Here is a 25,397-nt window from a genome sequence, read left to right as displayed (position 1 = left end):
TGCCTTTTCACCTCCCGATTGACTTTTTAAGAGTAACTTGTGATAGCCTCAACATAATATCCAGTTTGACCACAACAATTGATCTTGGACTAAATAATGACTATTGACATGCTACCAAAAGTAAATAGTCTAACATTCACTCTGATACCATTGAAAGAAGATTAGACTATCTTAAAACTTGAGATCCTTCCAATATACAATAACATAAAGCCTCCTTACAAAATAAGACAAAATGGACCACAACAAAACTGAACGGAAGTAATCAAAATAAGACATGAAAGACAAAACTTAGCAAACAGAAATAGTAGAGAACAAATGTGAATAAAAAGATGTAGAACCAAACTTTACTAAGAGAAAGAGTTTGAAGGTACACTTGACCAGATACCTGAAAAGGCCCTGGCTAGTCCTACTTGTATTTTATTCTATTATCCTAGACTTTCTAGAATATTCTTAGGTGATGGATCTCACCTAAATAAATATCTTAAACTCTTTTTTTAGAGGATTTTATAATAAGCCCTACTTAGATTACCATCCAAAGTTTTCTTCTAGAATATTCTATGGTAGATTCTATCTAAATAACTACCCTAAATCCTTTCAAGAATGTTCTACAGTGAATCCTACCTGGTCCACTAACCTAATCCCAATTCTAGAAACTTCCATGGTTTTAATCATCTATATAATTATCTTATCTATACCTTGTTATAATTATGTTAGTAAAAGAAAGAAATTAAACAACTAAAAGATAGTTATAGAATTGAAATTAAAATGATTATTGACAAAATAGAAGATGATTAAAAAGTCTTGAACAAAGGTAGAGTATAAGAAAAGCATTGATAGTAGTGAAGAAGGCTTCAATCTTGTCTATATATATATATATATATATATATATATTACCTATTAAAGAACTATGTAGCAATGTTATGTAATTAATTCATAGAATACTTGTTTTATTTTATATGCAAGTTTTTGACATGTGTACCACATAGCTAACTTGTAATATAAGTGACTAAATGTATACCATGTGGCTAATTTATTGATATAGTTGTCAATCTACCAATCATTTATAAATACATATAAAGTCCACAAGGCTTCTAAGAAGCTTTTCAATAAGATATCAATCATTTATCTTATTTTTAATTACTTCTATCTACTTCTATTTATGTAAGTAAATATATTAGTAAATATGAGTATTTATTATACAAATAATAAGCCTCAAAAATAACATGAATTCTAGATGTAAAGGAATATGTAGATGTAGTTATTGTAGATGTCTATCATAAATTTAGAAATCTCAGAAATAAGTATTATGTCAAAGCAAGAAAAGATAGAACATGCAAGTAATTTTTTGAAGTATTATCAAACTTACAAAAAAAAAAAAAAATCCTCTATAAAAATGATTTATGAATAATTTATTGATCAAGATATATTGTAAATTTTTTACGAGACTGACATTGTATGCATCTTAAATTTAAAATACTCTAAAAAAGCCCTAAATATCCAATCAGTTAATAAAAGAAGAAAGTGTATGACATCAACGGATTAACATTTAGGAACCAACAAAAAGAATTTTTTTTATATTATTATGTAAGTTGTCAAAAAAACCAGACTTAAGCTAAAATCTCATTATAACAATAACATATTTTTTAGTATTAGCAATTAAGAGATGTATGAATAGAAAAATAATATTTTTCAAATTAATAATTCAAATTCCTTTAGAAGTATAATTTTTTTAACAAATAATCATACTTATCAAATTGACTTAAATGATGAAGGTTTCTAAGCAAATTCTATAGATAAATGTGATGTGCTACAACATTTCAAATTATAGCTATTGCTACAAATGAAAAAAAAATTCTATCAACATTACATGTTGATTGCATGTGATCTATTACGCTTGATTTATATTCTTGTGTATTTTATAAAATTATCATTTATCAAAGTTATAAATTACACTAGATATGACTATAAATTTTAATATAACTTTTTTATTGGAATAAAAGAAACAAAAAAAAATGTCATGTAAGTAGTAAGTTTTATTCGTAATAGTATATATTGTGGTGGCATTTGTAATATCGTAAACTAATTAGAAATTTTGACTCCATCTTTCTTATTTGGTTGTTGTTGAATTCTTTTCAGTTATCTCTCTTTTATATCTATTTTTTTAATTTATCTTCCTATTTACTTTTTGATTTCGTGTTCCTTATTACAACAATGACAATTATATTTCTATATGAAACTTGAGATTTTTATTTGTGCATTTTTTACCAAAATTGATAAATAAAAAAATATTTATTAAAATTTAGGCAAATAAAAGAAGCCATGTAGCCTTGAAAAAAACAACCCACACCTCAAGAAAATTAAAATAAATAATTACTTGCTAGAATATTAATAATAAATATCTTTTTATTTATTTTCAAACTCTCATTTCTTTTTGAAAAAAACTTTTGATTGCTTTCAAAAATATGTTTAATTTCTAACAAAAAAAATTGGTTTTTAATATTTTTTATTTTATTTCATTTTATTTTAAAATAACTGATTTTTTTAAAAAAAATCTACCAACAAAAATAATTATCTAAAAAAACATACTAAAAAAACACTTCATTGTACGATAAAAATGAAATCATTATTATAATGATTGTAATTTTAAATATTTTGAACTTTAAATGTTACTTATTTTAATAGCTTTACTTATTGGTGCTTAGAAAGCACTTAAGTCTCTAAAATAGTATAATTATTTTTGTGCTTAACAATGTGATCAATATTCAAAATAAGAATGTGATTTTTTATGATAATTGTGTCATTCATTGAAAGAAGAGTTGAACTCCATATATGTAAAATTTCAATATGCATATTTATTTTTGGAAATTTTTTGCATACATTTTAATCATATTTGATGGTTATTATTATCTAATATAATTTTTGAAGATATACTTTATTTTTGCATTGCAAAACATGAAAACATGTTGAATTATAAAGTAACAAACAAAGAAAACACAAATAAATCATAAAACATTAATTACAATAGCTGACAATATGCATATAATTACATCTGTGTATCTATATATACACACATATACGTCTACATGTAATTTGATCAATTTAATTTAAACAATTCTATTTAATTAACACAATATTAAATGTTAATAATAATCTAACAACCTTATCACTATTATTTTAAGTTATTTTTAGAATGAACATTAGATTTATTTGTAAAACAGCAAGTTCAAACGTTGTTCTTGTCCAGAACATTGGTAATATATCACATCTTCACACTCAATATGGAATTACACACAGATATTATGACATGCCAACAAAGCATCATATGAATGCATGCACAAATGAAAACATGGCATTTAGAATTGGCAAACCTCAATAATGTACTGCTTAAATATATAAACATAAGTAAGTACACAAAAAATTAAAATTTAGTTGGGCACAAAGGGAAAAAAATTAAAGAAAAACCAACAACAGCAATTAATTATAATGTATCTACTATTTTATATGAGAAAAAATAATTATACTCAACATGTATCTATTTTTAATTTCAAATTTCATACACACCAATAAAAAAGCTAAACACAAACATCTTATTTTTCCTTTTCTCTCTCTCTCTCTCTCTCTCTCTCTCTCTCTCTCTCTATATATATATATATATATATGTGTGTGTGTGTGTACATAGATGTACATTGTTTTGAATCCTGTTCTTATTATAATTTAAAGGTTTCAATCAACTTTTATACAATCATAGATTATCTTTATTCATCAATTATTCAAACATCATTCTTACTGCGTCTAGTTTTCAACAAAAAAAACATATATCTTTACATATAGATATATATATATATATATATATATATTAACAGTCTTGTTATGATGTTTGTTGTAGTTTATATATTGGTGACTATATGTATATGTTTGTATAATTTGACCATCATATACTAGTATTTTTTTAACCAAATTTAATACCAATTTTAAAGCTTAACAAAAAAATTCACAATAACAATAAAAATAAATTTAATATCTTGCATTTGATTTTTAAAAATTGTTTAAATTTTTTTAAACACTAATCATATTTATTAAAGTAAATTGATAAAGATTGTATACTCCACTTTCTACCAAAATAGAAATAGAAAATTTAACAGTTGAATGTTACAAAGAAAAACGTCATAATATAACTGAAAGTAATGTTTATCTTTACAATGTCCTGCCAGCTTGGGCATTACTTATGAAACATAAATCTATTTTCATACTCAAGGCCTGCTTAAAAGTATTCATACTCTATATAGGTGAAATGTTTTTGATGGCATCAATACATCATTTACCATAACCATTGTAATGCCATTCTAGCTATTTAGTTCATTTTAGCACCAACAACACTTTAAAAAGAAAAAAATAAAAAAAATAAAAAAATATCCTAGCTAACATTTGTGTAGTTGTAACTCAAAAATTTATTTATTTACTTGTTTTTTTATATTTTTTTAAATGCACTCCATATTTTCATAAGGTACATCCAGAATACGTTTAGCCTTTGACAGATCCACTCATTTGTTATAATTTTTTCTTTTTCTTTTGTGGGCCAAAGTAAAATAAAAATAATTTTGTTGTTTTGCACATTTCCATCATTAAAGTCTCATATGTTATTTTTATATGGCCAGGGCACAACATTTAATAATAACGCTTTTTGAAGTTATTCCCCATAGATACCACAAAATTTAAAATTTTATTTCAAGTTCTTAAATTTACATTTTGCATTTACTAGAGATTGTGGCTTTTTTGAGTGCTTTTGTTTGTGAGTGATTGATTAAAACTTGTGTAGTATATTTCATGACACATTATACTGAGCGTGTGATATCATTTTTTAACTTATCTTTTACTAAACATGCCTGTTGTATAACTAAATTATTTAATATTTTTTCCATCTTTTATTGAAATAATAAAACATCTAAAATCAATATCTACCTAAAGTGTCCAAAAATACTATTTTAATATTTTTTTAATATTTTTAAAATTTTTGGTCTTTTAATTTAATAATTATTTTTAAATTTAGAAATTTAATATTTATCAAAGATGTCAAAATTTTAGATTAATTTTTAAAAAATTCTACAATCAAATATATAAATTTTTGTCAAAGTTCTAATCAATACAATTAAGTACAGAAAAAAAAAAAAAAAAAAAAAAAAAAAAACATTGATTTATTTAAATAGAAAAAAGTAAACTCATTCTTATTATATATATATAGTTAGTTAGTTAGTTAGTTAGTTGTTGGTTAGTTAGTGACATATAGTACTTGAGCTTTTGGCCAAAGAAAAGTTCAAGTAAAGTTAATTTATTTTGGAAAGAGAGTAAATGTGTTTGTTATTTCAATTGTTGTTAAAAGAAACGAAAAAAAAAAAAAAAAAAAAAAAAAAAAAAAAAAATTGCAAGTCTGCCATTGTGGTTATTATGATATTTTGTTATAAACAACATTCTACATCAATCTAATATTTTTTTATGTGCTATGTTCTAAAATTACTATAATATTGTGCAATATAGATGCTTATAAGAATTTAACATATAACAAATAATGTATGCAAAAGATGCTTTTATTTAAATTAATACCAACTTTTAGCAAATTTGTTCCTTGTTGAAAGTCGTAGCAAATGTAACATATTTTGGAGATGGTAAAAATAAAGTAGACATAATTTTAGAATAAATTAAAACAAAATCAATAACAAGAATTGAGTAACAATAAGTTCTTTGAATATTATGATACAATGAAAAATATTAAAAATCTAAATTATGGATTTTTAAAAATAATTCCTAGAATCTCTATTGTAACTCAAATCGTATATTATTATAGATATATTAAAATATTTTTTGGATAAGCTAAAATGATGGTTTAAGTTATATTATAATAAAAAAATTATTGTTTAATATCTCAAAACATTCATACACAATGCTCAATATTTTTTATAATATTCAGAAATCCTAAAAGTATAATTTAATCAAAAATATAATTTTGGAATATTTTATGTTTTATTTTATTTTAAACCCTTATAATTTACTTTTAAAGAAAAAATAGAATATTATTACTCAAACAATGGTCTATAATATGCCCACAATAATGCTACTTAATTAATGTAGCTTTATTTTTTAAGTTATATAAATTCTCCTTCAATGCCTAATAAATAAAAAAATTATTTCAATTATTTGTAAACTAAAATTTTTATAATTTTTTTACTTTAAAAAAATTAAATGTGATATTTTAGCACTTTATGTATTTTAAAAGTCAAAGTAATAAGACATTGTTCCATGAACTTTATTATATCTTGTAAGTTCGACTACAACACAAATATTATATATACATATATATATATATATATATATTTATTAATTAAATTGAACCAAGCATTTACTAAATTGACCCACCCATCTTGATCATCATCAAAAATTTCTCCATTGCCAAATCTATATGGATTGAAAACCATTGAAAAAATGATTGGATCCACAATCAATAATGATGGATGGATTGATTTAGTAAATGTTTGGATTAATTTAAATATATAGATAGGGGAATAATAAAGCGACCCAAATTTTTACTAAAGCAATCCACTCTATCTTAACCATCACTGCATCCTTGCAACTGCCATCTTTATTCCCAACTGTTCTTTGTTTCCAACGATTGCTAAGGATGAGGGTAGGGGATTGGGAATAGGAGTGGGACCCAGAAATGTTGGGAATAGAGGTGATGATTGGGAATATGGGAATGGCGGAGAATGGAGATGGAGTTGAAAGGGTACAATGATGGTTTAAACATGTAGATTGGTTTAGTAAAATTTTTGGTTGCTTTATCATTTTCCTCTATATAAATATATATATATATATATATATTATTTTTCATTAATGTGATGTACATAATTAGTTGTAAAAACATACATGTCTCCTTGTGCTGCTTTGACTAAGTAGTTATAAAAATCTTAGCTACAATCCAAAACTATGTAGATTCCTATTCCATTGTTGTCATAAAGACTTTTGAAAGGTGATTTAGTGTCACCTTAATGATTTTACTAATTTGTCTAGAAAATAGTTGCAAGTCATATTTATACGCATATTTAATTAAAAAGAATAAAAAGAAGATAGGGATGATTTTTGAAGAATAAATATTTCAACAACATTTTTTTTATAAATCAGATGATAAGTAGCTTCAATCATTTATGAATTTAAAAATTAGAAACTGGTAAATTTTGTAAATCAGTATTCAAAATTAATAATTTGTTTCTTAAAAATATGCTATATGGATATATAAAATACAATCTAAGAAAATGTTATTATATAGAATATGTTATAAAAACATACTATTATACATAATGTATGTATTTGAAATATTAATGGAATTTTTACTTATTACAATAAGAGAAAAGCTATGTTTGCATCCACAATTATCACCAAGCTATGTTTGCACCAATGCACAATAAGTAAATAAAAATAAATAAATAAATATATGCATTTTTATTTTTAATATGTGGCCATTTTAATTATAAAATCACAATAAAATATATTTAGAAGAAATTATGTAGTATTTAAGATGTGATAACACGATCTTCGGAGTGAAAAAGATGATTTAACAACCAAAGCTAAATGCAAGACTTGTCCTTACACGGTTATAGACTATTGATTTCTTGGGGAATTCAAAATCGGATTGGGAAAGAACATCCCTTTCACCGTGTGTCGACCCAACACCGTGGGGTTTCGTCAGTTCCCGCTCTTTCGCTTTCCGCAATTCGGTGCTTGCAGTGCAGAGGGATCTTTTGGCTATGGCGTCGCGGAGAAGGGGGCTTCGCTTCGAAACCAAGCTGCATCTCTCTCTCACGAGCTTGCATCGAGGAATCGATCAGCAGGCTTGACTCGAAGGATTGCATCATGGAATGCGGTTGTGCTTGAGTCGAGGAGATTGAGCATCGAGAAAAAGAGGCAAAGTTAGGGAGAGAGAGAGAGAGAGAGAGAGAGATAAAAGGTTGCAGAGCTATGGAAGTTGATACGCGCGACAAGATTCTTGCGATGTACCCTGTGCATTTTCTAAACTTCGACAAGGATGCCTTCACTGCCGATGTCGTCAACGCTGTAAGATTCATGTGTAAGGGATTTTAGGTGGCAAGTTCTGGTGTCAATGATTTGGAAGACACAGACGGCACTTTTGTTTTTTCTTACCTCGCGTCTTTTATTTTGCTAGCGTTGTGGCATTTCTTTGCGTGGGTGCGGCGTTAAGGAAGTGAGCAGGAAAATTTCCTAGTTTTTCAGAAGTAAATTCGAATGCGCTGTGCAGTTTTACGGAGAACAAAATTAATTCTTGTGGGTCAATAAAAGTGTGCATGATCTAGATCACGCCGACCTTTTTTTTTTTTTTTTTGCCGTATTTGAGTCATTCAATTCTCTTGCTTAGACGAATTAGGCATAAGGGAGAGTTCAGTCAGGGCTTCAAATGTCATACAATTTTGACTTCTCCAATCATCTTCAGCAAATTATGTTTCTGGCTGTTCTAATTCGGAAGCAGGTGTGTGTAATTATTGGCGCTTCAGGTCATTGAAATTTCCATGAGCAACTTTACTGAGATGGAAAGGTATATGCTACATTCTGCCATTTTGTTGTTTCGTTTATATTGTTGGTTTCCTACCACACGAGTCGACTTTGGGCGTCCTCAAGAAGTAACAGTTAGTCCTTGTTTCTATTGGTGTTTTTGAGTTCACTTCCTAATATCGTCATGACAACAATGAATCCACAGGAAATTATTACCTGTGTGAACTTCCGAGTACTCATTTTATCAACAAACATCGGTTAGTGAGATAAATTTCACTTGAGAGTTTGGTGTGAACACAAAACCCTCAAGTAATATATGTCATTGCCATGAAAATTTCAACTTACTTGGTAGTTTTGTGTGTGCATGCAGGTGTGCTACTCGAATGCTAAACATTACCAGCACGGAATCTCAGGAAGCGTTGCAACAGGTACCTTGTGATCAAGGCTACTCAGTATTATATGAAATTGCAAAATGAAATAGAATTAGCTGCAGTCTTGTCGCACGGTTTGTTATCTATTCCAGCAACCACGGTCACTGTTGGGGTGCATTCCGTAAACCTTCGATAATAACTACGTATTTCTAGGGCGTGGTTCTGCTGGCGAAGGGTTTGTATGAATTTCTAGTAAATGCTAAAATGATGTTCTTGTGGTGAAATATCTCGGAATGGATATAATGATATTTTTTAGGGATTATCTGCCGTTTTTGAGAAATTTTTGAGCAAGTTCATCGAAGAAGATCTTGCGCCTTGGGAGGCTTACTGCAGGGAGGTTTGTTTTAAAGTTCCAGACGGTATGGTCTTGCCCGAGAAGGTGAGTGTCCAGTACCAGAAAGTCGTAAGTAAGATTGTTTAGCAAGAGGTTGTTGCTACTTTGCTGCAAGAATCGTTGCCATCAATTTGCTTCTCTCTGCATCTATCCATAGCAACTGCCCATGATTAATGTTGCTTCGTCAACTTTGATTTGAACTTGCTAAAAATTTGTTCTATGATTCATTTTCATTTTCAGTTCTACTCACCTCAATGTACCGAGGTTCGATCTAAATTTTGCAGTTGGATGCATCCGTAGTCGCAATGGAAGACGCGGATGCTAAGCTGGACGCTGAGCTGATTAGTCTTCGTGAACGAAAGGCTACTGCAAGTCTCTTATACCCGACCGAATTTTTACTTGGCATCGTATACGTTAAATGGATGTGCGTGCATGGTGTCTGCTATCTGATGTTCTTCGTAATGGAAGTTTTACTATCTTTATGAACGGCTGTCGTGCGGCTTTAAATCTTCTTATTATGTCACTGCAGGCTGAAAAAGAAGCAGCCGAATTACGCAGAGATGTTAAGGCCCTGGAAGCCCTTGTGGAAGCGAAAGCTAATTTTATGGATGCCTTCGACCAGCTGCAGAATCTTCCTCTTGTTGATGGTAAGTACTGTCGGTCTCTATCCAGTTTTTTGACGTCAATGAAACTTATCATTTAACGTGCAAAGGAAGGGGATAGAAGAGCTGTTTTCCCCAACCCTTCTGCCCTGCTCCTTAACACAATAGTAGGTGATCCTAGTTCCTCTATGCAGTCTTTCATGATCAGAAACTCAAATTCGAACATTTTATTTAAACTACCCGACATGCGTTGTTTGTATATTGTTTACTTCGTGACAGATTTGGGAAATGTGGTCCGTGAATTGCGGAAGAACGTTGAAGAGGCAAACGCTCTGAGAGCACAAAGATATCAGAGATTGTTTCCTGCTGATACAAGCGATGCACTCTAAGATCGAAGCTCTCTAAAGAGAAGGTCCTTTAACCATCCTATGGAGTAGTCCTACAATATTAGTTCCACAATATTAAGAAAGGTCGTTCGTGAATGAAGGGCACATGTTCCTGGTTCAACCTTGACTAGAGATACAATTTAGTAACTATCTAAATTTATGGAATAATTTGCTTAGTGGTTCTGCTTACTATGACTAAGGAAAAGGGGAAGATCCACTTTGTGTGGCTGAACTCTAGTGACTAGCATAAAGTCCATCTCAGTACTGTTCAGCAGACCGTCGTCAGCATGGTTTCTCTATGGTTCCTAACAATTACAGTGGTTCTATTAGTTATTCGAAGGAGGAAAATGACAGACGTGAAATAGGGAGGCAATGCACAAGCTCAGAAACAGACATAGGTTGGATGGTCTTTAGTCCGCAATGGTTGGCTTTCTGAGCTTTGAATCCTTAGTTTGCTTCCGAAACTCGTGTCACAGCCTCCATTGCTGCTTTTGTTACTTCTCAAGTTGCGATTTAACTGCACTCACAAATAATGCTCGAGCCTCAGCTGAAATCAGGATCGGACATTTGTGATGAGCGTGTTCTAAACTTTCTGGAGGCTTGCAGTGGAGAGCGGAAGAGAAGAATATTCAACCGAGGGCGAATAATGGCGGTGTTGGCATCGGCAGTCGAAACTCAATATGACAATTCACGTGACGAGTCTGTCAAAACCAAGTTTGAAAGGAATCGTTCAAAAACTGCCGTGCTATGGCCGTGACGCATGCGGCAGCCAATGCTCTCACTGCAGCACTGTTACATAGCTTTGGCAAGTTTGACGGCTTTTGACGTTTTTGATTCCATTGCTACATCTCAAGGGAACGAAAATTTTCACTGGAATAAATCTTTCCACTCTCCGCTTAATCATAAACGTGAGGATCAACTGCTTTGGTGAGTTGGTGCACGCTTTTTGGTTTTTGGTTTTTGTTTTGTTTGTTTGTTTTTAATTTTAAAAAATTACATTCCAAAAATTTATTGGGTTAGGCATCAGTATACTTTTGCAAATATATAAACACTAGGCAATAGTGTGTTTTTTTTTTTTTTTTTTTTTTTTTTTTTTCTGTTTTTTTCTCTTGGTGATTTTTTTGATGCTCTTCTGCGTGGTTAAGAATTAAAATGTTCATTTGAAATACTTTATTTTGAAGTTACCTCCACCAATGCTTTTGAGCCTTACGTAATTAAAATGCGAGGTCATGATAAATGTAAGCGTTACCAGCGACAATCTTATCTACGATGGGGCATTCGAAATTCCTTATTTAGAGTAGATCACCAAAAATTGTTGGCCATATTTCGTGAAAATTGAGAGTATTCCTTGTTGAAAATTGCGTAATATGACAATAAACAAACTTACTGGTAGAAATCCTGGATTACCGGGATGGTAAATGAACTGAGTTTTTGCTTTTACAATGATCGTCTTTCTAATTTTTTTCACTTCATTGAGAACATCACAAAATCAACTTAACGGTGGGGAATTGCTTTGCTAGCCCTTCTACTTCATGTTTCAACTTTCCAATCTAGGCTTGGATCTGGGGATCAGTGTCGACTGCATTCCTGAAGTCCTTCAACCTCATTTCTGTGACCAAAAGTAAAATAATATTAAATAATGTAAATCAATGACAATGTTCTCTAGGTTGAAGAGGGCGAATAATACAATTGGCATGTTCAAGTTCTGTTGAGAATGTTTAGAAAGACACAAGAGTAATAGTAAGTAATACACACACACACGAGTAGTAGTAAGTCATACACACAAGAGAATTTCTAAGAAGAGAGAGCATACATAAAATCTATTGATCTGATTGTGTTTCATATATAAGAAGAGAAAGGGAGGAGGATAAATAGTACTTCTCCACTAGACTCTAAATATTGTAGGTATGGTATTTACTGTAGTCTATAATAAATATTATGGATAGTGTTAGCTACATTTAATGATCTCAATACTCTTCCTCGCTCATCATAATATTTATATAATATAAAATTTGTATAGAATTATGATCTATGTTTTTTTATGATCTTATAAGATCAATAATTGTTGCCTCATTAAAACCTTATCTAGGAAAACCTTATTGTATTTAAGGACAAAATCATAGATGAAGGAAAAAGAGTACATCATTTTCTTTAATTATCTAAAGAGCTCATTAACTTTCTTATTCAAGAAAAGCAAGTCGCCGCATACCAATGCCATAAGTAAGTTGACAATAGTTGTACAATGGGAGAGCTTTGGTGAAGAAATCAGCAAGGTTATTTGTAGATTCAATTTTCTTAGTTATAAGTGCTTGATCAGTAATCAAGTTATGGATGTAACTAAAATACTTTGGATCAATATGCTTTGTCATGTCGCCTTTAATGAAACCAACTTGCATCTGAGTAATACAAGCACTATTATCTTCATACAAGATAGTTGGAGAATCATCATATGAAAATCCACAAGTTGTTTGAATGAATTTATCAATTGATCGCAACCAAATACATTCTCGAGATGCTTCATTTAAGGCAATAATTTTTTCATGGTTGGATGAAGTTGCAGTTATTGTTTGTTTCATTTATTTCCATGATATTGCAGCTCCATGTCTTAAAAATATATATCCTATTTAAGATTTAGCTGTTGCAGTATTAGATTTATATCTTGCATCACAATATCCAATCAATTTTGGATCTGCAGATTGTGTGTACTATAATTTCAAGTCTTTAGTACCTTTTAAATAACGTAATAAATGTTTGATGCCATTCTAATGTCATAGTGTTGGATGAGCACTATGTCTGGCAAGAACACTAACTCCAATGAAATATCTGATCTTGTAGATGTATCTAAATACAAAAGTGCTCCAACCGTTGCGAGGTATGGATATTGATCTTCCAATATTTCCTCCTCCTCCTTGCATGGACGGTATGGATCATGACCATCACGACCATGTTCAACCATTGGTGTGGACAATGGATAAGCATCAATCATATTAAATCTTCGCAAGATTCGTCTAATATATATTAGTTGGTATGATATATCCATGCATAATGTACCTTCAATTCTTATGAAAAACAATCTTGGAATTAGAAGGAATAAGAACAAATTGAGTAAAGAATTATCTATTTTGTATTATGCAACAGATGATATTTGGGACAGACCATCTATTACAGAAGATGAATTATTTGCATATATGATTATAGAAGCCCTTCCTTGCGAAGAAGATGATCTTGAACCTCAAACCACCAAGGAGGCAATGTGTTGCTTTGATTGGTTAAAATGAAAAACTACTATTGAGGAGGAGTATGTCTCTTTGCGTAAGAGGAAAGTATTTGGTCCAATTGTAGACACTCTTACATCTCGCCATGTGGGATATAAGATGGTATTAATATGGAAGCAAGATGCTCAAGGTCAGATAATCTGTTATAAAGATCATCTTGTTACATAAGGATTTACTCAATGATTTGGCATTGATTATAAATACATATATTTTCCAGTCATGGATTCAATTACATTTTGATATATTATTGGAATGACAGTTCATGCCACCCTTGAGATGCATATGATGGATGTAGTAATTGCATAACTATATGGTTCTCTTAATGCAAATATTTATATGAAAGTGTCGAAAATGAGCTCATGTGCTGAAACAATTTCAAGAAAAGAAGGGCAGAGGCATATTAATGCTACAGCATGTAAAACTACATGATCCTACATAGATGTAAGTAAATTTGCGTGAAGGAAAAGAAGTCGGATAATGAGATGTATACGCTTTATAAATGACTCTGTAAGTCCATTTTGAGCATGTTCATATGGAACATAATATGCCAATTCAATTCCTATTGCAATATAATAGTCTTCAAAAGACTTTGATGCAAATTCTTTTGCATTATCCATACATAATGTTTTTATAGGATAATTAAGAAAATAAACCTAAAAACAAATAATTATAGATATAAGATTGGCAAACACCATGTTTCGAGTTGATAATAATGAAACATGTGATTGTTTACCTGATACATCAACAAGGACCAAAAAATAATGAAATGGTTCCAATATTAGATTAATAGGACCACAAATATCACCATACAATCTTTCAAGCATTAATAGTAATTCTTGTGGAAGTTTCCAAATTGAAGGCTGAGTAATCATTTTACCTTGCACGTATGCACGACATAATTCCATAGAGTCTACATTTGCAGGCTTTAAATTGTGCCTAGTTATACATGGAATGATCTTTCTAAATAATATAGATCCTGGATGTCCCAATTGTCCATGCCAGAGAAAAACACGACTCTCTGTAATAGATGATACAAAATTAAATATAATAGGAGGCCGAATCACAATTCGGTATAAACCATTTTTTGTAGCAAAAGCTTTTTCAACAACTTTATGATTCTTTGCAAGAACTAAAACCTCTTTTCTATTTAAAATGGCGGTGAAGAAGTGATAACCATTACTATGTACATCTTAGTAGCTAATCAAACTCCGAGGTGTTGAAGGTGCAAACCTCGCATGGTTACATTTTATGATGGAACTCGCAAGTAATTTTACCATCACTATGCCCTCTTGGAAACAAAACGCATTTGCTCTAGCCATGATCATCATATTTTTAGTTTGTCAAATTGAAGATTTTTCAATAAAAAATTGTCTATCTTGTAAGATAGTATGTGTTGTTGGAGAATCAATGAGCACATCATTTGATTCATCATTAGAGGTTTTGTCATTCATATAAGCCTCTAAGTCATCAATACCAATTGAATCCATCGACGCATCTATGGTATGAACTTCATGAGCCTCAGCTCGTAGTTTCTTATTTTTTTGGAATATTTTAATAAAATGTTGTGAAGTATGATACGCATGTGCTAAATGTCCAATCATTCCATACTTATGACAAGAACACATCTCTGATTTTTATTTTCTACTATAATTAATAGTAGAACATTTATTCTTTTCATATGGCTGGAAATGGTCATGACTATGACTACCCTGATACTTATGAGCTCGTTTTCCATATTGATATAATTTTTTCTTAGACTTTGAAATATTAAGTGCATGAAATTTTGGAACTGTAGTTCTAATAAGACGAGCTTCCGCATTACGCAAGAGTAGGTCATTTTGCTTCTCCGCAAGAAGTAGATAGGACATGAGATTAGAATAGCTCTGAAATTTCATGTTCTTGTATTGTTGTGCAAGCATAGCAGATACAAGAGGAAATATAGAGAGAGTTTTCTCAATCATTTCTTCTTTAGAGATGCTTTGTCGATATAATCGTAATTGTGAGACAATACTATATATTTTACTACTAAAAGCATTTAAATTTGGAAAATCTAAGATATGTAAATGTGTCCAATTATGACATACGCGTGGAAGAAAAATGGTCTTTTGATGATCAAACGTGGATTTAAGATTCTTCCAAAGTTCTATAAGATCTTCCATTTTCAAGTATTGATGTTGTAATGCAAGTATAAGATGATGGCGAAAGAGAAGAAGTGCTTTCCAACGAATAGCAGGAGGAATAGAAATACTTATTTTAGGAGATTCTTCAAACATAATGGCATCCAAGAGTTGTTCTGCAAATAAATTTACTTTTGCCATTTTTTCCCATAATAGATAATTATTTCCATCCATAGTCAATAGTGAAAATAAAAGAGCTTAAAAATGTTGGGATGCATTGGTAATAATTGGAACCATAGTAAAAGAAGTTGAAGATATTGAAGCACTCATCATAAATAAATCTGTAAAAAAAATACAAGATCAAGTAGAAAAGTTGAATAAAACGTATCTTAAAATATAAAATCAAATGAAATGATAAACTTGAACTTTAAAAATAAAAATATTAATTTAATTTAATTTAATTTATTATTATTATTATTATTATTATTATTTTTTAAATATTGTTGTAGATTAAAGCAGCAAAACAGCAGTAAGAGAGCGGCAGCAGTAAGGCAATAGGGTTGTAGCGACGGTAGGATATTACGGATGGCAGGACATTACGGACGGCAGGGTGGGTGGTAGCAGCAGCGGCGGCAGGGTGGACAACAAGGTGGCAGCAACGGGTAGCAGCAGCAGTGGTAGTAGGGTAGACGATAGTGGCAGCGATGGGTTTGGCAGCAATTTGGCGGTAGCTCGGCGGCAGGCGCAGGGCGCAGCTGAGAGCAAGTTGAGGTCGAGCTGGGCTGGATCAAGTATTCCAAGCAAATAGGGTAGAGAGTGGAACAAGTGTTCTAAGCAAGCAACTAATGTGTGAGGGGCTAGCAAGAAGAGCAACAAGATCATGAGGTAGACACTGAACAAGAGTAGCAATAGGTTTGAAGAGTCAAGACTAGAGCAAAAAAAAAAATAAAAAAAAATAAAAAAATGTGATAGTGTGTAGAAGAGAGTCGTGCTGATAACATATTGAGAATGTTTAGAAAGACACAAGAGTAATAGTAAGTAATACATACACACAAGAGTAGTAGTAAGTCATACACACAAGAGGGTTTCTAAGAAGAGAGAGCTTCGCACATAAAATCTATTGATATGGTTGTGTCTTGTATACAAGAAGAGAAAGAGGAGAAGATAAACAGTACTTCTCTACTAGACTCTAAATACTGGAGCTATGGTATTTACTATAGTCTACAATAAATATTTTGGAGAGCGCTGGCTACATTTAATGATCTCAACAAGTTCAATGAATGTAGAATCTAATTTGATTTGCACCTAATGCTTTCTTGACCTTCACAGCAACATCCACTGTATGGTCGAAATACTCTGCCACCTTCTCAAAATCTTTCTCGGTAAAGCCTCCGCCTGTCAAAGCTAGGGTTCCTGTTCTCAAAGAATATTGCAGTTCATCACTATTAAGTTTATCACTATTAGGGGTTTCAAACATGATATTTGTTCAAAGTATCCCGTGATATTTTGAAATATCACTTGATACTTCACCAAATCATTCACCTCGCAAGATGGGTGATTTTAAAATTGACATATCAGAAGAGGGGTGGGTCAACTATCAAAAAACCAAGCCCCTTCCTTCCTTCAGCCCTCCATACCACACCGTGTGCAGAAAGCATATGTCTCATGGGATAATAAAATTTGAACCGTGATATTTTGGATTTGATATTTTGAATGATGATGGAGTGTTGAATCCAATTATTTGGTTTTGCAAAAGTGCAATGTTTGAAACCCATTATTTAGTACATCATGACAAGCTGACCTTTTGACCAAGGAAATGACACTACCAATCAAAATGGGTGAATATCTGCATCCAGTTATCCGTAATATTTGTACCCTGTCATTAAAAATTATCAATTCATGGTACTTTGTTGAGCTCCATACAGTTGAGTTATAGTTCGATAATGGCTTCTTACTCAGATGTGGATGCTTACCCATTCAGACCTCCAGGCACCAAAGCAGTAACATCTCCTGGAACAGTGTTTTTATTTGCTTCAATGTGAGCGAGCTCCATCACTCGCTCTCCCCTTGAACCATCCACACCCTGACATCACGACAAGGATCATCCATCACACTTCAGAACACGGTTTCAAAAGTATAGTCAGGTTGGCACAAAACAATGCGGGACAAAAGCCAGTGATACTGAAGAAAGTGCATAGGACACACCTTGGGCTTGAGATTAACGAGTACCATATGGTTTTCAGTTCAACCAGACACCAGATCATAACCTCGGCTTATCAAAGTCTACAGTTTAAGAATCACTTTCGTGAGATACCAGAAACTGATACTGGGTAGAAATGACATGATACTCTGAGAGTCGATGATGAGAGAGTACCAGCATTTGAACGTTTCGGAAGATGACATTGAACTACTAGTGGTCACGAGAAACGCTCTACACGTTCTCATTTGCTGAGTTTTATCCGAAAAAGATGGGAGGTCTAACTGACCTTAGCAAAGTGTGCAGAGTTCTTCAAAACCTGTTCCTGATGAGCTTTGAATTCTGGGGAAGCTGCCTGTACCATTTTGGAACTATGTTCAGTTCTAATAATTCTCAGGCCAAAGAAGTACATTCAGTTATCAATTACACTCTAAACCACACTGTAAGACTAACTGAATGATCTTACCCCAAAAATTTGCTAGCGAATGATTCTGAATATATTCTGAAGCAAAATTTTGTGGTAAGATCATTCCGAAATTATTATTTGGGATTACATTCTGTGCTTCAGAATATATTCAGAATCATTCGCTAGCAAAATATTACATCCTGAAGTTCTGGAAAGACAGAAGCATTGATCTTTCTTCACAATTGTAGAGGATTTGCAAAACTGGATACTTCGTCAACGATTAGTCCAGAGGTTCATGTCGACCAGCCCTCTTCAGTTACGCTTCCACTCACGAAGAAGTGATTCGTAATCCACAGAACTCAACAAGTCGCCTATAAATAAGGCTACTTCCACCTGAAACACATGCTAATGCAAGATCTTCTATAGAAATGAAAATTCAATGCATCAGTTTGCCACTGAACTAACCTTCTCACCCTTCTTCGTTGTCTCTTTCAAACCCTTGCAGTAGAAGGTATTGCACCCGAGGGCCTCGAAGAGACTTGTGAGTAGTGGTGGTGACTACATCAGCATCGTTAGAGCGATCGAAAGTGAGAAAACGAGCAGTGGTACGGGTGCATCAATATGCCACATATCCTGGTTATCAAATTTGCAACCCACTTGACGCACACGTGCATAGTCGTAATGCCAGGGGTAAGCACTGGCAACTGTCACTAAGAGCTTTGGTCTGAAAAGATCCGCACTTTTCTCCATCTGCAAAGAAACAAAATTTTCGATCTAATCAATAAGAACGCATCATTTCTAGAAACGTATATGAATAGAGTACACATGACGGTAAACAATCTTAAGTTCAACAAAATAATAAAGCCAATCCGGTTGGTCAAGGTGAAGCATGTCCAACTTCTCCTGGTAGCTGGAATATACTCAGTGCATTTCAAACCCATTAACATACTGCTTCAGGAGGTGTGTAAACCTGAAAGTTGGCTGGTGATCCAGATAGGAACTGCACCTTCACTGGTTAAACATGTTCAACATCAGTGAAATACTCTTCGCTGAAGTAGAAAAGAAACAACAACGGGACCGAAGAATGTGAAGTAGAATTAGTTAAGTTGATGTAGACGACTGCGTAGGTAGGAGCAGAGAAGACAGATCTTCCCATTTCTCTATGTCAAGGCGGAAAGCATTGAGCGCTCTCTTTTGACACAACCAGCAGCTTTTGGTCATGACTGACCCCACTGTCTGCATAACTGAGAGGGAGGTGAAGTTTGAGGGATCAACTACAGGCCCTACACAAAACAACTAGAGTTAAACGAGTCAATACAATCATTAGATGATAACTAATATGCTAGAATGAATATGCGTGAGATTGCAGCTCATGTCAAGACAACTAGCATCAACATTTTAGTGCAAAGGAGACTTCAGAACCTTGTGCTGGCGGTTCTTCTCATGTTCGATGATGACAATAATCTCAGGGTCGACCTCAGATATGTCAGCATTTAGCTGCTTTGGCCACTGTTCCACGTAAGAGACAGAGTTTAGCGTTCATCTCAATGTGCGCAACGATTGTCAGCCCCTTGTCTTATAAAAAGGAGTACTGAGAGAGAGAGACATTCATTAAAATGAGATTTGTCCTATTGCTAAATATGTTATGTAAAACCTATACTAACTCTATTAAAAAGGATGTATTTAGATTTGCAAATTCATTGAACTCTGCCAAGGTTGCAGCAAAATGCCACTAGTGAATATTTCAATATTTACACAAGTATTCTCCCAACATGTTAAAGGAGTAATCACCAAAAGTTAGACTTGATCCCAAGATATCACTGAGAAATAGCAAAGAGCATTACACACAAGTCTACAACCCATGAATTATAATCCAACAACTAATTACCACAAGCCAAGACATGTACAATAAAAGAGATGATGGAGTTTCATTCCCACATACCACTTTGTAAATGTTAGGTCCTTTGTACAAGTTGTTGACTATGGCACCAATCAAACCTACAAGGTCCAATCAACACAAATTAAAAGTAATTCAAATTTCCTAGACATATAGTCCTTTCCATTTAAAAGACAAAGAATTATACAAACTTGTTATGATTATGTATTCCATCCAAAGAAGATCCAATAAGAATCCATCAAAATTTTCATGGCATTGCTATACTTACTAATGAAGAAACTTACAAGAAGCAATATTAGCATTGGCAAAATAAAAGCTAGAGGTAGAAGTAACAAAACCATGCTGCCATGCAAGGTGCAATTGCTTTCTTTGAGCCTTATAAAATTAGATGAATGCAATTTCTATAGCCATGAGAATAGATGTATAATTTTTTTCCATCCACATTCCACACAAAATTATAATAGATACGGAAGTAATTAGAGCAATAGTAGTAATATTATTAATGAGTAAATTTTTTACTCTAAGAATATTGACAAGCTTATAAAAATTTGTAACTAATCTATTTTGACTTCTATGAAGTGTAGCATCTATATCTTATTTTTTTCTATTTTTATAAAAAATAATTTTAACAAATTCACAAATCTAATTAAAGGAGGGTAATCCACAGCCTCTAATGTCAAATAAAAAGTTTTACAAAGAGTGATAGTCTACTTTTTTAAAGAAAAAATTAATGTTAAAAAAATAGTTTAAAAATAAAAAACTATAATATTTAAAATACAATCATAAAAGTGAAATAATCTAGTCACATAAAAAAGAAAACAAATATAAAAAATTAACATTCTTATTAAAAAAAATTAATATAAATTATAAAAAAAATCCAAAAATAATAATATATTTGTATATCACAAAAAAAAGAAATAATAGATAGCTAAAAGATAGATATAGAATCTAAACTGAAACCAAATTATAATACAAGTGGCAAGATGTAAAACATGTGGCTAAGCTTTTAATCTACCATTTCTTTATAAATATGGATAAAGTCTACAAAGCTTTCAAGAAGCTTTCTAACAATATATCAACAATTTAATCTATTTTTTCTTATTTTTACTTATTTTTACTTATTTAAATAAATATATTAGTAAATATAGCTATATATTATATTTAAATTTTCTTATGTATGTCATTTATACCTTATTAATTATTTTTTATTTTTAATATTTATTTTTTAATCTTCTTTTATTTTATTATTATTTTATAATTACTAATAATGTATAGAGTAAAATAAATTGTAATAGCTTCTAAACCTCTTTGTTTAATATTATAATATTTAAAAAATATTTTTTCTATAAAAAAATTAAATTTTATGAATAAAAAATAAAAAATTAGTAGCCTATTGCTTGCATTAATTTCTTCTTTAACATATAATATATTTAAAATTTCCTACATATAAAATATTTAAAAAAATAACATTCAAAATTTTTTAAAATAAAAATTTTGTAGCAAATTTTAAAGGCTTTAAATTTTTTATGTTAAATTTTTTAATATTTATCCATTAGTTATTGGTATTAAAATATCTTCTTTACAAATATATCAAAATTTATGAGATTTTTAAAAATAATATCTCTTAAAACTTCTTAGTAGGAAAGAAAAAACATGGTATTTTAAGCCTTTGTGTATATATTATAACATTAAGTTTAAATGCAACTTGTTGATAAGTTCTAAGACATGTATAAAAAAATAACTTTGAAAAGAGATTATAAAATCAATTTTATTTTAAGTATCATTTAAGGTAATAATGTTTCTAATCCTCCCAACATCAAATTGTTAGAACTTGCTTCTCATAGAGATATGACTATTTTAATACCTACTTTGATACAATCAAAACATTTTCAATTGTAACTTTATTTTATATACTATCTACATATGATACAAACAAAGGAGATTAATTTAATAATTAAAAGTGATAGAAAGTAAATGAGTCTATTAGTATGGAGAGAAAAACCAAAAAAATACTTTGTCACTTTCTAAACTTTAGATAATATCCACTAAGTTAGCAAATAAGTAAATAGACACTATATCATTTCTAATGTGGGTGGCTCCAAGTTATAAACTTACTTTGATATAAGATTTATTCTTTGAATCAAGAATTAAAATAGTAATGAATTTAACCTTTTCTAAGGATTGCATAATTGTGAAAATATTTTCTAATCAATTTGTTTTAAAGAGTCTTGTTGATTATTCTTTATTGCAAAAAAATCCTTAAAGGATCATTAAAAGGCTTTAATATACCAATTCACATACATACTATTAACAACATGTTGTTATATCAATGCCTAAAATTCCCTATTTAAAGCTTAAAAAAATGATCTACAATTGAATTGCTTCATGTAGTCACAAGCAATCATCCAAGTTCAGAAGGACTTCATCCATGTTTGGTCTATTAACACTTATATTTCCAAATACTTTTCCATAATGTTGCCAAACTTTTTCAAAGCATTGGAATTGATTTTGTGATGGATTTTCTCATCAAAAATTTCATCTAACTTATTAGTTTTTTTTAACTTCATTATCCAATCATTCAAGATAATTTGTTCACATGGAAGTGCATTGTTGATTACCTATCACCTACATAGTAATACTAAGAGGATTAAATCAAAGATATTTATATCATATTTTTGCAATAAGTATCATGGACATACATTTTTACTTAGATATTAAGTACTAGATAGAAGGTAAATATAAGTAAATTTGATATTATTTTATGACAAAGCTTCTTAGAAGCTTCATAGATGTATATTTGACTTTGCATATGTTCATAGTTGATTGATAGCGTAGAAACTTGGCAAATACATTAGCCATATGTCATACGTGTGGATAGCTTATAGTATAAGCTAATGTTGTGGCACACATATAAGAAACTTGCCTTATAAGTTAAAATATATGTTTTGCAAATTAGATATGTGTTGGAGGTCTTATAGAACGTTGCCATGTAGCTTCTAATTAGATAGTATATATGGTGGCAAGGATGAAGCCTTTTTCATTCTTGTCAACACCTTTTTAATCTTTAGTCTCATTTCAAGTCTTTTTATTCTTTTTGTCTTTGACAATAGTCATTTTAGTTTAATATTATACCATCTTTAAATGATTTTCTAGTCTTTTTGGATGACAGAAGAATTTATTGATCTTTTAGTTCTTTAAAATTCATGTCCTTAATAGTTTGACAAGAGTACCAACTTATTGTTCTTGTTTTGTTTTAGAAGAGAGTGGACTACTCCACTTCTATAATTTGTGTTTTAAAGGTTGTGGACTACTTGCCTTTAAACTAGCTTTTAGTTTTCTAAATACCAATTATTTTTCTTAAAAAAGAAAAATATCTTTCTTTGTAGAAATTTTCATTTGATATTAGAGGTTACAAATTATCTTCTTCTAAATTGATTTGTAACTTTATTTGAATCGTCTATAGAAAGAAAAAAATATGAATGTTGCTCACAATGGAAGTAAAAATAAATTTACAACTATTGCAAATCTTTACAAGCTTGTTAATATTCTTAGAATAAAAATCTCATATATTTCTAATATCAACTATAGAGCAAGTATTTTGATGCCTATGGAAGAAGTCAACAATGAAATTTAAAGTCTACACCAAGATTTAAAAAAATAAAGTTAGTCAGTGTGAGGTGTGAAGTTCATCCAAATAATATTCTAGCTTGCTTCAATATAAAGGTTATGTATGTCTTGTATTGCACTAATACAAATCTTCAATTATTGCTCCTTTTACAAATGAATCTTATCTATTTTTAAGAAATTTATTGGCCATATAATCATATACAAAGATACTCTCATCAAACTCTATGCAATATTCAATTGACAAAAGAATATTACAATATTGAATTATAGATATAATTTCAATGAGTATAATTTTAGATTAATGATGACGTCTCTATTTAACCACCACATGCATTCCTTCTTCTAACTTGCTAAAGTAGACTTGGTCAAAGATTGTGCTACTTCCACCTCAAAATATTTTGTTGCAATATCTATTTTCTAAGATGAAAATTCTCTTTCATTTAACAATAGTGAAACAAAAAATATATTTTTGATTAGGTTAGGTATTCTAAATAATGATTAAAACAACTATGACAAGCTTTACATTTGAATGCCAAACTATTTAATACAACAAATGAAATAAAGACTACTTCTATGTATAAAAGTACTATAACTCAAGCCTTCTTGTAAGTTAGATAGTATTCACCAATTTACCAATATGGAGTAATGATATGAAAAGTTGGCATTTCACATTCCGCAATTCAACACATATTTCATCAAATCAAAGGCATGCACTTGCATCTTTCTCCAACACCTCTTTATCAATTGCTTCAATAAATTAAGACAATCTTTTGGTAGCCTAGGACAATCACTCTTCAATACCTTCTTCTTTATCTCATTTGGTTGTGTTATGTCATAAAAGGGCACCTCTCCAATCAAGAGTTCATAACATACCATTGCATAACACTCCACCACCACCAAAAGGATACTTTGCTATCATACCAACATTTGTCACTTGTTCTTGCCCTTCATTTTTACTTTCTTTTATCACCTCAGGAGCCATCCATCGTGTTGTCCCCGTATTCAGAGTCTGGTAGCTGTAAGTTACACTTCTTTCTTTTGTTTTTGACAACCCAAAGTCAGCCACCTTTGCCCATGTATATCAGCTTCTACCGTCTTTTCCTTTCACCTGTTTCACAAGAATGTTCATGGCCTTCAAACCTCGGTGAACAATCCTCATCTCGTGCAAGTACTCCATGCCTCTTCCAACTTGAAGCATGAGGTCAACTGCTTCCAGTATGCTAAATGGACAACTGCGATGCTTGTGCTCTGTCATGAACTTCCGCATTTACCCGGAAAGGTCACCATCCATCAATTCCATCACCATGCAGCACTTCCGCTTACCTTCTGCATAACAAAGCAAGGACACGATATTGGGATAAGACAGCCGTGCTAGGATTGACACTTCTTAAAATCTGGGGAACTTGGTGCATAGAACGTCTTCTCAGCAACCTCAACTCCAAGCCACATTGCATTGAACACAGTAGCAAAGGAACCTCTTCCCAACTGCTCCATTTCTTTCAAGCTCTCCATGTCCGTGCAATATGTGCTTGATGAGCTGCCTCCCAAGTTCTTCCTTAGGGGATCAAGCCT

The 25,397-nt window shown here is 31.2% G+C and overlaps 2 protein-coding genes across 12 annotated transcripts; one reads left to right on the top strand and one right to left on the bottom strand.

Annotated features, from left to right (window-relative positions):
• The first annotated feature begins 7,769 nt into the window (after positions 1 to 7,769).
• LOC112279170 (uncharacterized) lies at positions 7,770 to 11,213 on the top strand. Of its 11 annotated transcripts, none has more exons than XR_002968910.3 (8): positions 7,770 to 8,100; positions 8,556 to 8,596; positions 8,924 to 8,981; positions 9,241 to 9,363; positions 9,603 to 9,742; positions 9,848 to 9,965; positions 10,200 to 10,332; positions 10,913 to 11,213. XR_002968910.3 is itself a non-coding variant. In XM_024513348.3 (8 exons), the coding sequence occupies exons 1-7, from the start codon at positions 8,005 to 8,007 to the stop codon at positions 10,307 to 10,309; spliced, it is 630 nt and encodes a 209-aa protein (XP_024369116.1). In that variant the 5' UTR covers positions 7,770 to 8,004; the 3' UTR covers positions 10,310 to 10,332; positions 10,913 to 11,213. The 11 variants fall into 11 exon arrangements, 9 of the variants coding, with proteins under 9 accessions (XP_024369116.1, XP_024369115.1, XP_090101836.1 ...); XR_002968909.3 differs by lacking the exon at positions 10,913 to 11,213 and adding an exon at positions 10,637 to 10,839; XM_024513348.3 differs by having other exon boundaries at positions 9,603 to 9,686.
• A 5,735-nt stretch (positions 11,214 to 16,948) lies between these two features.
• LOC112276526 (serine hydroxymethyltransferase 1, mitochondrial-like) lies at positions 16,949 to 18,070 on the bottom strand. The gene is made up of 3 exons (XM_090245715.1): positions 17,904 to 18,070; positions 17,672 to 17,781; positions 16,949 to 17,111 (listed from the first exon to the last, which is right to left on the bottom strand). The coding sequence occupies exons 1-3, from the start codon at positions 17,928 to 17,930 to the stop codon at positions 17,066 to 17,068; spliced, it is 183 nt and encodes a 60-aa protein (XP_090101841.1). The 5' UTR covers positions 17,931 to 18,070; the 3' UTR covers positions 16,949 to 17,065.
• Positions 18,071 to 25,397: the final 7,327 nt, after the last annotated feature.

Source organism: Physcomitrium patens, chromosome 2, assembly GCF_059467195.1.
Source record: "Physcomitrium patens ecotype Gransden chromosome 2, ASM5946719v1, whole genome shotgun sequence".
In the NCBI taxonomy this organism is placed as follows: domain Eukaryota; kingdom Viridiplantae; phylum Streptophyta; class Bryopsida; order Funariales; family Funariaceae; genus Physcomitrium; species Physcomitrium patens.
This window is presented reverse-complemented; position numbering and strand designations above follow the sequence as displayed.

What these genes read in the sequence shown, in the direction of transcription:
- LOC112279170 (XM_024513345.3), top strand. Translation starts at nt 8,005, where the DNA reads ATGGAAGTTGATACGCGCGACAAGATTCTTGCGATGTACCCTGTGCAT. An exon ending in AACTTTACTGAGATGGAAAG is followed by an intron (nt 8,597 to 8,923) that starts GTATATGCTACA and finishes GTGTGCATGCAG; the next exon opens with GTGTGCTACTCGAATGCTAA. An exon ending in GAATCTTCCTCTTGTTGATG is followed by an intron (nt 9,966 to 10,199) that starts GTAAGTACTGTC and finishes ACTTCGTGACAG; the next exon opens with ATTTGGGAAATGTGGTCCGT.
- LOC112276526 (XM_090245715.1), bottom strand. Translation starts at nt 17,930, where the DNA reads ATGGTACTCGTTAATCTCAAGCCCAAG. An exon ending in TCGTTAATCTCAAGCCCAAG is followed by an intron (nt 17,782 to 17,903) that starts GTGTGTCCTATG and finishes TCGTGATGTCAG; the next exon opens with GGTGTGGATGGTTCAAGGGG. An exon ending in GTGCCTGGAGGTCTGAATGG is followed by an intron (nt 17,112 to 17,671) that starts GTAAGCATCCAC and finishes CTTTGAGAACAG; the next exon opens with GAACCCTAGCTTTGACAGGC.